The 12,973-nt window shown below is 49.5% G+C and overlaps 1 protein-coding gene across 2 annotated transcripts; it reads left to right on the forward strand.

Annotated features, from left to right (window-relative positions):
- The first annotated feature begins 6,260 nt into the window (after window positions 1–6,260).
- On the forward strand, window positions 6,261–12,852 carry CA14 (carbonic anhydrase 14). 2 transcript variants are annotated; one of them, XM_036342445.1, is made up of 11 exons: window positions 6,261–6,936; window positions 8,901–9,004; window positions 10,151–10,211; window positions 10,594–10,736; window positions 10,953–11,048; window positions 11,229–11,295; window positions 11,514–11,671; window positions 11,768–11,888; window positions 12,116–12,136; window positions 12,228–12,312; window positions 12,425–12,852. In XM_036342445.1, the coding sequence occupies exons 1-11, from the start codon at window positions 6,885–6,887 to the stop codon at window positions 12,483–12,485; spliced, it is 969 nt and encodes a 322-aa protein (XP_036198338.1). In that variant the 5' UTR covers window positions 6,261–6,884; the 3' UTR covers window positions 12,486–12,852. The 2 variants fall into 2 exon arrangements, with proteins under 2 accessions (XP_036198338.1, XP_036198337.1); XM_036342444.1 differs by having other exon boundaries at window positions 6,333–6,936; window positions 8,901–8,921; window positions 10,032–10,211.
- Window positions 12,853–12,973: the final 121 nt, after the last annotated feature.

Raw genomic sequence — 12,973 nt, forward strand, 5'->3', positions numbered from 1 at the left:
TTAACTATATACCCTCTTGCAATTCCACTTTAAAAAACAATTGGCCGAAACTGGTTTGGCTCAGTGGATAGAGCGTCGGCCTGCGGACTGAAAGGTCCCAGGTTCGATTCCGGTCAAGGGCATGTACCTGGGTTGTGGGCACATCCCCAGTAGTGGGTGTGCATGAGGCAGCTGATCGATGTTTCTCTCTCATTGATGTTTCTAACTCTCTATCTCTCTCCCTTCCTCTCTGTAAAAAATCAATAAAATATATATTTTTAAAAAACAATTGGACGGATGTGTAAATGTACGTGAACAAGAATATTGTGATTGAAATATTGTTAGTTATAGGTAAAAACTGGGGAGGGGGGACCCTAAGAGTCTGAAGGCAAAGGATTGGTTCAATACATCAGTTACTTCTATATCATACTATGCAGCTTAAATTGATGACAGGGATTTATATTTTTGACATAGAAACATGTTCACAAAATAATGTTAGAAAGGTTATAGACCAATTATGTATATAATATGGTCCTATTTTTATAAAAACAATATTTATACACACAAAATATATGCATTCGGATGTAGCTTCACAGAAAAAAAAGTTTGTAAGGTATCAGAATACTAACAGTGGTTATCTCTAGTTGTGAGAATTTTGAGTGATGTTATTTTTTTGAATCTTCTATTTTCCCTAATCAGCTATCACTTCTATAATTTAAAATAATAATTAAGGAAAAGTGACAAATCATTTCCAATATCAGATGTTCTCTACCGTTCTGGTGCCAACTCCAAGGAACTGTTTCTTTTTTATTGTTTTAAAAAAGGAGCAAAAGGGCCAATCCTTCCCAAAGTGCATGGATTTATAACCAACTTGTGAGAGGGTTACTTAAATAAAATACATGTGATACATGAAATAAAATGCAAGATGAATGGTAGAACAATGGGGAGAATGCAGGGTCTGTGAGCGCATTAATAAGTGATTTATGAATCATTGAATAAAGCCAATGTAACCTTTAAAAAATTTTGCATTTCACTTTTGCAGGTGTTGCCTTAGAAATTACTTGAAGCTTTAAAACAAGGTGTATTAGTTTTTGTATTTGTACTTCCTCCTCAGAGCAATGCCTCCTTGGCTACTACAGGGAATTAACTGAGCCAGAATTGCCCTCTATTTCCTTTTATTTATTTATTTTTATTTACTTTTTTGTTAATCCTTACCTGAGGATATTTTTCCGTTGATTTTTAGGGAGAGTAGAAGAGAAAGGGAAAGACAGAGAGAAACATCAATGTGAGAGAAACACATCGATTGGTTGCCTCCTGCAGGAGCCCAGACCAGGGTCCTGGATGGGGGAGGAGACTGCAACAAGGTACCTGCCCTTGACGGTAATCGAACCTGGGACCCTTTGGTCCACAGGCCAATGCTCCATCCACTGAGCCAAACCGGCTAGGGCTTCCCTCTATTTTCTTTAAAGATTTTTGTTTTTTAATTATTTTAACACCTTTTGAGTGAGGGGTCAGTCAGAGCCTGATTCTTTGTCCTATTAATATTTCTATGTAACCTCAGCCAAGTGACTTTACCCTTCAAAACCCATATCCTTTTGAAAAATGTATAGATATTTTGAGAGCAAAATGTCAATGAAAGCACAGCAAGCTAGTTCATTATAAGGTTTCAAAGAAATCCAAATCATTTGTCACATTCTGATCTGAGAATAGACTTCTTATTTAGGGGATGATTTAAACCACTAATACCCATCGTCACAAGATTTTGGTGTATTACCCTCTTATTTCTATTCCTATAGCAATTCAGACATAAAGGAAAATAAAGAAAAAATTCTCTTTAACAGAATCTTCAATCAATCGAAAGGAAGTGTTAATGTATTTTGCTTGGGTTGGTACACAATCATCATTTGAGTTAGATGAATGGTAGAGAAGAAAAAGAAAGGGGAGAAGATAGGCAGAATGAGGTGGCCACCAAAGCAGATGGGACAAATAATCACAGTTCTAGGGCGCCATGATATCCTTTGTCCTTCCTCCTTGCAAAGGGAGCCGTTTATCAGCTGTATTAAGAGAATCCGGCCTTGATATAACCTATCATTTGGTGTCACCCTCAGAGACAATGAAGCAGGAGTCTGCCTTCCTTGAGTAGCAATTTTTATGTTCTTACATGTGACTATAGGACCTAGTTATGCTCCCTTCCTGTGGAAAGATTGTTGACATGAGGTCAAGAAAATCTCACTGCTAATTGTCCATCTGCCTTGGTTCCCATAAACACTTTGCTCTACCGCTAATTAGAACTTGTCACCGTTGTATTCCAGTAATTGGGTAAGGTATCTGCATCCCCTAAGAAGTTCTTAAGGGCAGGGATTACATCTGATTAATTTTTTTTTTCTAGGGTCTGGCATGATGCCTAGCGCCTAGAAGTATTCCATATATGTTTATAACTAACGAAGGTATTGTTGCTAAACTCTACAAAAGTGACTGCAAAGAACAATTCGAGATGGCTGGAACCCCTACAAAGAGTGGCAAATCCCCTGCTACCTCTGCTTTTCCAGCTCGTGTGGGGCATTCGTTCTTGTGTGGTGCCTCAGACCAGTAGCCTCAGCATCACACTGAAACCTGTCAGAAATGCAAATTTCTGGACATACCCCAAACTATGGAATCAGAAACTGTGAAAGGGGGAGGCCCAGAAATTTTTACTTTAATAAGCTTTCCAGACGATTCCGGTGCACACTGTCGTTTGAGAAGCAGTGGTACAGGAGGAGGAAGTTCAGTGGTACCTATATCCTTGCTCTGGTTCAGCTTAGCAACTGTATGACAAACCACAGGAAAATCCCTAAATCCCTCAAAACTCAGTCTTTACAAGGTAAATAAGGGAGTTGGAATGACGCCCGAGGATCCTTCTGGCCAAAAATTCTGCGAAAAACCAAAGGTAAAAAAAAAAAAAAAAGGTAAATAAATGTCCCAATGACTAGATTCATTCATTCAATCAGCAAATATTTATGTACCAGGCAGTATTCTGGGCATGGAATCAATGCATGACACAAAAGTACTCCTTTTTAATTAAAGTCACAACATTTCAGACCACAAATTCTTACCTGTCCTCTTTCTACAAGATTCTTATAGTGTATCTGTCCTGCATGTGAACTGGAAAACTGAGAAAATGATCCACCCCTCCCCCAAATTACTTTAATTCTTGGAAACTTTTGTGTTCACCTAAAGGGCTTCAGTACCAATGTGTTAGAAGACAAGGGTGTGATAATAAATGTGAGTATCTACCAAGTTAGACTATTGCTGGTTCTGTATTACTTCACAGAACACAGCTGCTTGCACTTGTAGGAAATCAGATGCTGTCGAATTCTGTCTCCTCATAGATTCTCTGCCCTCCGCGATTAGTTACCACCTGTACTGCTTGAGGAAGTTCCTTTTGATCTGCCTCCCTTCCTCTGAACTCTCATATACAGTGGGGCCTTGACTTACGAGTTTAATTCGTTCGAGACCGAGTTCGTTAAGGAGCTCGTTAACTCAAATTACTCTATCAACTTAATGCAAAAAATCCGCCGAGAGACAGTTGGTATCTCAAAAAACTCGTTAGTCGGGACACTCGTAAGTCAAGGCCCCACTGTACTCGTCATACAAACTCAGAGAACCTAGTGGCTTCCTGTGAGGTGTTTTAGACTATTTGGGATATTTAGTAAGTTTAAATATCCTTTTGTTAAAAAGGGCCTTTGAAGGAAAAACAAACCAAAAACTCGCCACACTTGCACGCTTTTGATTCTGACCTGTTCACATTTCACTACCTTGGAAAGGTCAGGAGATGGCGCCAGAAGGCAGCGGAGTGCCTTGGTTTTTGTAGGGTTTCAGCCAAACCCGGTGTAAGGCAAGGGCTGGAAAGTGGAATTAAAACAAAGGTGCCAGAGTTTGAGTAGCAACTAAGGGGGTGAGAGTGAGAGTGAAGGTGGGGGTGGGGGTGGGGGTGGGGAGGCTTTTTTTCTTAAACATAGAAGGCTCCTCTTGACATCTATCCCAAAGCAGCCTGGTGACGTCGGAAATACCCACATGGGAGCCAAAGATCAAAATAAAGGCAAGTCTCTGGAGACGGTGCTTCTCTCGTCTAGAAACCAGGCCCTTTGTCCTTTGGGGAAGCACGAGGGCCTAGATGAGCTGCTCCCTCGGAAGTGAGAAAATGCTGAGTTGGGGCTCAGACATCTTTGGGAAACAGTGTTCAATTGTGTAGACAAAATCCCAGAGCCCACCGCAGTGAAACACTTCCCAGAAGGAATCACTCACAAAACATTTTAAATTCAAATTCTAACAAAGTTTTTTTTAAAAAAGTTCATAAACAACCAGGAGGTGGCGCCTGGCGAGACGCACTCCCTGCCTCGGGAGGTGGAATCACAGCCCCAGGCGCTCCCCAGGAACTCCGGTCATTCTGAGCAGGCCCCTTCCTTAGTGCCAAGCAAAAGACTTTCTGCTTTCTTTATTTTCTTTTATTTTTGTTAATCCTCACCAGAGAATATTTTTTCCATTGCTTTTCAGAGAGAGTGGAAGGGGGCGGGGGGAGGGCGGGGAGGAGAAGGAGAAAGAGAGAAACATCAATGTGAGAGAGACGCATGTACTGGTTGCCTCCCACACACGCCCAACCCGGGGGCAGAGAGTGAACCTGCAACCCAAGTATTTGCCCTTGACTGGGAACGGAATCCGAGACCCTTCGGTGCACAGGCCAACCCCAGCCAGGGCTCTGCTTCTTCTTTGCTTTTTTTCCCCTTCTTGTTCCTCTGTGATAACTATCCTCATCCCCAGGAAGTCTAATTTACACTTTACCATCCATTCTTCTTAGATGAGATGTGTGGGGACTTTATGGGAACCTCAAAACAAAAACTTAACTGTAAGTGCCTTGGCTGGTGTTGCTCAATGGATAGAGCAGCAGCCCATGCACGGGGGCGTCGAGGATTCGACTCCGTGTCAAGGGCATGTACGAGGGTTGCAGGTTCAAACCCAGACCGGTTTTGGGGAGCAGTGGGAGGCAACCAATCATATGTCTCTCTCAAATCGATGTTTCTCTTTCCCCCTCCCTCCCTCCCTTCCACTTCCTCAAAAAAAAAAAAAAAATCAATAGAAAAATATATCCTTGGGTGAGGATTAACAATGACAACTTTCCTGCAAGGGAAAAATCATATGGAGGGTGATGAGAGAATTAAAAAGGAAGTGACATCTGCAAAATGGCTTGGCTTTGCAGATCAACCACAGAAAGGCCGGGGCCAGGGGCTCCTGCCTCCACAGGTGCTGATGACCCTGCACAGGCTTTATTCTGTGGGGCGTTTATCCTGCTCCCTTATTCAGCTTCCGCTCCCTTTGCTTTGGCTATTTATTGCTACTTAGCAGGCGCGAGGAGGGAGGGCAGAGGGAGCTCAGATGGGAGCATCCTCCCGGCTGGTGACTGATGAAGGATATGGAGGAGAGAGAGATCGCAGCGTCTGGTCTGAAAGTATCTGGGTTTCCCATTCTCTGATGAAGGACTTCGGGTGTACATTCCGATCGGGATTTCCAGTCCCCTGGGGAGCAAGCAGCAGCAGCCCACATTCCCGACCCGGCCCCGCGCCCAGCTCCCGGTGGCAGGTCTCACTGGGCCCCACGTGTCCTGCTCAGCCCTTTGTTGGGAGGGAAGACCCTGGGCCCCTCTTCCCGCCGGGTCACATGGTCTCCCTGTGCTCCCTCCCCTCTCTTTCTCCGGAGCCCGCCTTTTTTGGTGATGGCAGTGATTGTTTCTAAGGTCTCCCCACCTCTCCTCCTGCCCTGGCCTCCCTGCCAGGGGTTAGTGTCCTTTTCAGTGACAAAAGCCTGCCCTAGATCTGGACTCCCTGGGGAGGGAGGTGCCTGGGTCTGGCAGTTGGAGCCGCTGTCTCCCCATGGTGCTGCGACAGCCCCTCCCCCGCTGGGCATACAAATGGGCTTTATACAACAAACAAAACCCCCACCCCCCACCCAGGCCACACAGGCACGTGGACCCGGGCCTCACCGTGGGAAGGGGGTGGTGACAGGCACTCCAGACAAGTTCTCTTGGCCTCGCTGCTCCTCTTTATTTCCCACAACTCAGGTTTTAGTCCTTGACTTCCTACCCTGAGTCTCCCAACTCCTCCTCGTCACCTGTCTCCTAACTCTGGCCTCTTCCTATTCCAGCGCCGTTCAAATTCTTCAGGAGATTGGGAACGGGTCCTCCCACCATCTGCCCCACGCCACCCAGGGAGCTGCTCCTCAGAGCAGCCAGCCGGGGAATGAGAACCCAGTGTCCCCCTGCGTGGGCTGGATCGAACCCCGAAGCCCTCCTTCCCTGCCCCTCCCCCTCCAGGGGACACCCTTCTGAACAGTGTCTGTGTGGAAAGAGGAGGAAGGAAGAGCTCACCCAGCTGGGCTCCTGAGCCAGGGCCAGGTCTCCAGTGGAACCCGGGGTGCACTCAGCGTGCTCCAGCTCTGAGCAGGGCCAACCTGCATGCCTAATCGGCTATTTAAGGAGCTGTTGGCCAGCAACCCAGGCAGCCCAGCTCCCCACCTATACCCATCCAGAGCCACCTTAAAAGCAGAAGGCAATTGTGAAGTCGCTGGCCAGCAAGTAGAGTGAAGACTGCAGAGGGAGATAAAAGAAAGAGGGCCCAGAGAGAGGGCAGCGAGATTTGTCCTGGGGAACCTCGAAACCAACGGTAGCCGACTGAGAACCAACCACCTGGAAGCCCACAGAGACACAGAGACAGCAAGAGAAAAAGAGAAGAGATAAATACATTCAACTTCAGGACTCTCTCTCTCTCTCTCTCTCTCTCTCTCTCTCTCTCTCTCTCTCCCTCCCCCCCTCTCTCTAATCTGGTCCTCCAGTCTCCAAACTCCCAGTACCTTGTGCTCCTTCTGAGGATACCATCATGTTCTTCACGTTCCTGCTACAGGTGATTTGGATCCTGGCTGCTTTCGGGGGTAGGTACATCTGAATGTCGGTGTCTGCTGATGTCCTTACGCAAGCTTAGCGGGAGGAGGGTGGTTAAGGAAGCCTAGGGGCTAGAAAAATAGTCTCAGTGGTTGGGGGGCACAACAGGGGAGTGGGGAGAAGATCACTTTCCTTCTTTCCCCTCTGCCTTCCCAGCCCTGCTGTTAGTGAGGAGGGGGAAGCTGGGGGCGGGGGGGGGGGGGGGCGGGCAGGATGTGTAAACACACTCTGGAACCTCTGTGCTGGCTACGGATTCTCTCCAGAGCTCTTGCCCCCACTGTCCTCGTCCCAGGCAGCCCTCCTGGCCTGTCTCAGCTACTAACTCCCCCAATTAGGGAGTCAAAGAGCCCTGGAATGAGAAAATAAAAAACTAATGTCAGGGAAGGGTATAGCCTAACCACCGGCCTAACTCAGACCCTGATACCAGCCCATGAACCTCATGGCCAAGGGTCCCTTTGAGTCTGTGGAATGACTAATTTCCCAGTTTTTCCCTAGAAGGAAGTAGCAATGATAGTCAACACAGCTGGGCCCTTTACAGTTTACAAAGGCCTTTCAGGGGCCCCAGGGACATGAGGAGGGACTCTTGGGAGAACAGGCTGAGGTGCTTCGGGGGGGCGTCCCCAGGACCCCACCCTCATTTTTGTGTCTCCTGTGCCTCCCGCAGTACCCAGCACCCAGCAGGTGTGTGATTGGGTCGTTGGAAGAACACGGTGATGAGGGTTGTCTGGAGAGCACGGTGGCACAGAGAGGATGGTGGGGGAGCCAGATGCAGAGCAGCTCACTGCATCCGAGGAGAGAGAAAAACGGGAAAGTCCTCAGGAAGCGATGTAAAATGAGTGTGTGAGGACTTGGTGGAGGGGAAGGGCCAGGCGGCCCCTGCCCAGAGCCAGGGTTTCCAGTTGTTAGGACGTCCCGCTGAACTGGTGAATGGAGGCTGCTCTAGCCTCCAGTGGGCGGCTTTTCACTGTTGTCTGAACCAAGGGATGGGCTAGCGGAAGAACCCAAGACTGAGATCAAGGATATCTTAGAAGTCTGAGGAATTTAAGGGAATAAGAGAGAGAAAGGAAGTTAGGATTTTTCTCCAAAGTTTCTAGCCATTTGAATAATGCTGACGGAACCTGCAGGGAGGGCTCGCTTTCCCCCTGGAAGCAATTTGGCTCTGGGTGCGGTGAGGGCTGGGCCAGCAGACCCCCTGCCTGTCAGCCCCAGACGGGACTGCACGCGAGCCTGGCATGTGACCCAGCTGGCAGCTCTCTTTCCCACACACAATGCTCCACTTTCATCCTGTCCCTGCCAGCCTGGCTGCCTGTGCCCACCCACCACCCTCCGTGTAGAGTGGACCCTGGCCTGACTCCCGCCTTCCCTAGCCATCTGGGAATCTGGGGACCAGAGGCTCCTGGTGATGGGGGACGTTTCCTTTAGAGTGACTGGAACCAGAGCAGGAAGCTAAATGTTCACTGCCCGCTCAGTGCTTTGATTTGAACAATGCCCTTCTCCCCTCAGTAACACTGTCCCCTCCTCTGAACTTCCTTTCCCTCCCTGTTCATCTCTTTCCTCCAAACCCCCTGCCCACTCATCTCACCCCGATCTTCTCAGTGTTAGACTGGCTTGGCACAGGCTGGGGAAAAGTGAGGGTTGGGTGGACTGCTCATTTGGATCCAGGTTAATTTTAGTCTCCCGGCTTTATCTCTTTTCATTTCTCCTCCCCCTTTACGCAGCAGCAAGCACAGGCACAGCCTGGCTGGTGATTTTAAATAGGCACCTGACCTTTCCGACCTTTCCACTGAGGTGTCCAGTTTCAGGCCTTCCTATGGGAAGTGCTGGAGTGGAGGGAGGAGGAGGAGGGAGGAGGAGGAGGGAGGAGGAGGAGGAGCGAGCAGAGAGGGAGGTGGAGGGTACAGATGCCCCAGAGGGCCCTGCCCCAGGCTGTAACTCATATTACTCTGCCTTGCAGATGAACACTGGACATATGAGGGTGAGCTGAATCCAAGGCCTGCTACCTACACTGATTTCTCCTCTCACACGGGGACCTCTTCACCTGGCAGGAAGATTTATGTCGTACGGCTCTGCTTTAGCTTTTCGCCCTAGCTCCTTTCCTTCCCCACCACCCCAGGTCCTAGGTTTTGGATATGTGACTCCTAGACCTTGTTCGAATCATCAAATCCCACACCTCCTGACTCGGCAGAAAAGCCAGTTACGTCCTCCGTTTGTGGGATGGGGGAGTTGGAGTGGAAAGAATATTGGATAGGGCCCTGACCGGTTTGGCTCAGTGGATAGAGCGTCGGCCTGCGGACTGAAGGGTCCCGGGTTCGATTCCGGTCAAGGGCATGTACTTGGTTGCGGGCACAGCCCCAGTAGGGGGTGTGCAGGAGGCAGCTGGTCGATGTTTCTCTCTAGATGTTTCTAACTCTCTATCCCTCTCCCTTCCTCTCTGTAAAAAATCAATAAAATATATATTAAAAAAAAAAGAAAGAATATTGGATAGGGAAAATGAACCATGAGCTTAGCTGCCAATTCACCTCCTACCTCTCTATCCTAATCGATTCTACCCCCAACCTGCATCTGGAACTGGGACAGAACTTGAGGTCAGGGGTGAGGCACAGAATGGCAGGATTGTTTGTGATCCTGGTGGAGGTGGAATTCAATTCCTTTGAACTTCTGATTAATAACAAGTCCAGAGTCGATGCAAGGTCCAGGGTGAGAGCAAAAAGCAAATGAGGAAAAGCCCTATAGAGACCCTGCCTCTCGGGGACCCTTTTATGTCCTGTTTTCCTGCTTCTACTCCCCTCCCTGAGAGGTTTTATCCAGCCCCTCTTTCTCTCAGTGAGCTTTCTTGTCCTCAAACTACAGGTAAGTAAAACCCACGACCCCCATCTATCAGGAAAGCTGGGGGTCAGCCCTGCCCCGGGGGAGGAGGAAGAAACAGAAGCATCGGGCCCAGCAGGGGCTCCTGCCTCACCCAGCTGAACACAACGGGGTCTTCACCTGGGGTGGGAGGACACGCATTTCTGCCTCTACACAGATGTGTAACTTGGTGGGGTGATGGCTGGAGGGCAGGACAAATATCTGTGGTAACTTCCACCAGGCCCACATGGTCAAGACCACTGGCCGGCCTCTTTCCCTGAGTGTGGAGGCAATGCCCAGTCCCCCATCAATATCGAGACAAACGGTGTGACTTTTGACTCGGACTTGTACGCTCTGCAGCCCCACGGATACGACCAGCCTGGCACCGAGCCTCTGGAGCTGCACAATAACGGCCACACAGGTAACGAGCCCAGGCTCTAAGCAAGGGACCACGCTGGCTCTGACCTTACAGTCAGGGGAGAAGCGTTCTCCCAACTTCTGAATCCCAAAGCTGCTTCCAGAAAGGTGGAGATGTGAGAATGGGGATGAGGCTCCTGGAGCAAAAGTGGGAGCGGAATGTCTATGATCAAGCTCTCTGGGTGGATTAGTCTAACACCATCGACTTGATCTTCAGTGAGAAAGAGGTGCTAGAAAAGCAGTGGCCCACGGGAAGAACTGGGTGCTGTTGGTGAAGGAAGACTGAGAAGGCTGGCCAAGTCTCCCAAGGATTGGTGGCAACCCAGGGGCGGGGATGTGTCCACACTCCTCTACCAACCCGAGCTCTCGCTCTCTTTCCCTCACAGTGCAACTCTCTCTGCCCCCTACCCTGTATCTGGAGGGACTTCCCCGGAAATATGTAGCTGTCCAGCTCCACCTGCACTGGGGTGAGAGAGGATCCAAGATGGGGTCAGAGCACCAGATCAACAGCAAAGCCTCGGCTGCAGAGGTACCAGAGAGCGAGGCTTGAACTAGCACGTGGTGACAGGCAGGGTCGGCACCCGGGAAAGGAGGGCCTGGAAACTGGCAGAGTCACAGGTGGAGGATAACGCCGACCTGTGGGCAGATCTGGGGCTGGAAGTGGGGGTGGTGGCGGCGGAGGTCAGAGCCTTTGGGAGTGGGTAGTGGAGAAAAGATGAAATGATCCGATTCCCTCCCCCCTCAGCTCCACATCGTGCATTACGATTCTGATTCCTACAACAGCGTGGGTGAGGCTATGAAGAGCCCTCAGGGCCTGGCTGTCTTGGGCATCCTCATTGAGGTTAGTGGCCCCCACTGCCTTCTAGGTCTCTCTTCACTCCCTCTGCACCTCTCAGTCCTATTCTGCCCATGTCTGTTGTTGGTCTCCCTCCCAAGGCAAGTGAGCAACCACTCTGACCATTTATTTTCTAATGAATGTCTTACTCCAAACATGGACTCATGCCAAACTCTCCGTTTCCAGGTGGGTGAGAATGAGAATCCAGCTTATGAACACATTCTGAGTCGCTTGCATGAAATCAGGTATAAAGGTGAGCCCTAAAAATCTATTTTAGGACAAAGTGAGATTAGACGTCAGGGAAATCCCTCCCTCCCCCACTCCCCCCGCAAAATAAATAAATAAATGAATACTAAGAGGCCAGAGATGAGGGAGTGAGGTAGCAGCAGGAATTCTGCTTCCGGGCACCCTATCTAGGGAAACCAGAGCTAGGGTGCAGCCGGAGGGTGATCCCAGTCCGTTCTCCCCCAGGTCAGAAGACCTCAGTGCCTCCCTTCAGCGTGAAAGAGCTGCTCCCCCCAGAGCTGTCACAGTTTTTCCGCTACAATGGCTCGCTCACCACACCCCCCTGCTACCAGAGTGTGGTCTGGACAGTCTTCAGTCAGAAGGTCCAGATTTCAGCGGGACAGGTGAGTGGTGGGGAGATGAGGCAGCAAAGCCACAGCTGTAACCCCAGACCCTTTCCCACACCTAAGTGACACTCTCCTGTAACCCCACTCTTCTAGCTGGAAAAGCTTCAGGAGACACTACTCTCTAGAGAGAGGGAGCCCGCTCAGGTCCTGGAACAGAACTACCGAGTCCCACAACCTCTCAATCAGCGAAAAGTCCTTGCTTCTTTCAACCAAGGTGACTGTACAAAGCTCGGGAAAGGAGGGGGGAAACTGGGGTTCTCCATGGCAGGAACTAGGGAGCCCCTGGAAGGAAAAGAAGGCTAAGAGGGTAAGGGTTTCCAGACTCACTTGGACTGGGAACCAGGCCCCAACCCTCAGTGGCCAGGTGACCTCCCCAAGTTACAGGGGCAAGCTGGGACGGGGCTCTGACACCCCACTGACCCAAGTTTCCTTTCCTTACAGACGAATCCCCGTATACCACAGGTAAGGCACCCTGCCCAGTTACGGGGAGAAGGGAAGGGCTCAATATCTATGTCAGTCTTAGGCTGACACCCCCCATCTTTCTCTCTCCCAGGTGAAATGCTGAGCATAGGAGTGGGAATCTTGGTTGGCAGCCTCTGCCTTGTGGTGGTTGTTTATTTCATCGCTAAGAAAATCCAGTGAGGCCCTACTTCCCATTCCTCTAGTCCCTTCTTTCCTACTGAAAAGCATTCTCCTAGTCCACTTGGCTGTCTCTCCTAGTACACCAGTCATGTCCATTCCCTGTTCCAGGAAGAAGAAGTTGGAAGATGAGAAGAGTGTGGGATTCACCTCAGCACAAGCCACGGAATAGACTCCATCTCGAACATCATGGACTCCTAGGTCATACCTGTCAGGGAGCGTCTAGAATGGGAGACGGGGACTGGCCAGAAATACAAACCCCTCCTTCCTCCAGACAGTCATGGACTGGCTCTCAGTCGAGAAAGAACTTCAGTCTCTCAAAACATATAGGAGATGAGGAGACCCCTACATTGATAACGCAGAGGGCACACTGTGTTTGGTTGCAGGGGAAGTTGGGAATGTGACCCAAATTCCCCCACCCCCTCTCCTTTATGGCTCTTTCCCTAGATACGGGCAGGATATCCCCTCAGGAAAAAGGGTTGCTGTTGTGGGGGTTATATTTTTGCTCAATATATTTGAAAATTAAGGTTTCTGACCCACCTCTGGCTTTACCGTTGGGACTCTTGAGTGTGGGAGAGTTCCTTAATCCCTCAGGTGGCAGAGGTAGGCAAAGGATAGGGAAAAAGAAGCATGTGTGAGTAACTTCTTTTACCCCGATCC

Source organism: Myotis myotis, unplaced genomic scaffold (assembly GCF_014108235.1).
Source record: "Myotis myotis isolate mMyoMyo1 unplaced genomic scaffold, mMyoMyo1.p scaffold_m19_p_18, whole genome shotgun sequence".
Classification (NCBI taxonomy): Eukaryota; Metazoa; Chordata; class Mammalia; order Chiroptera; family Vespertilionidae; genus Myotis; species Myotis myotis.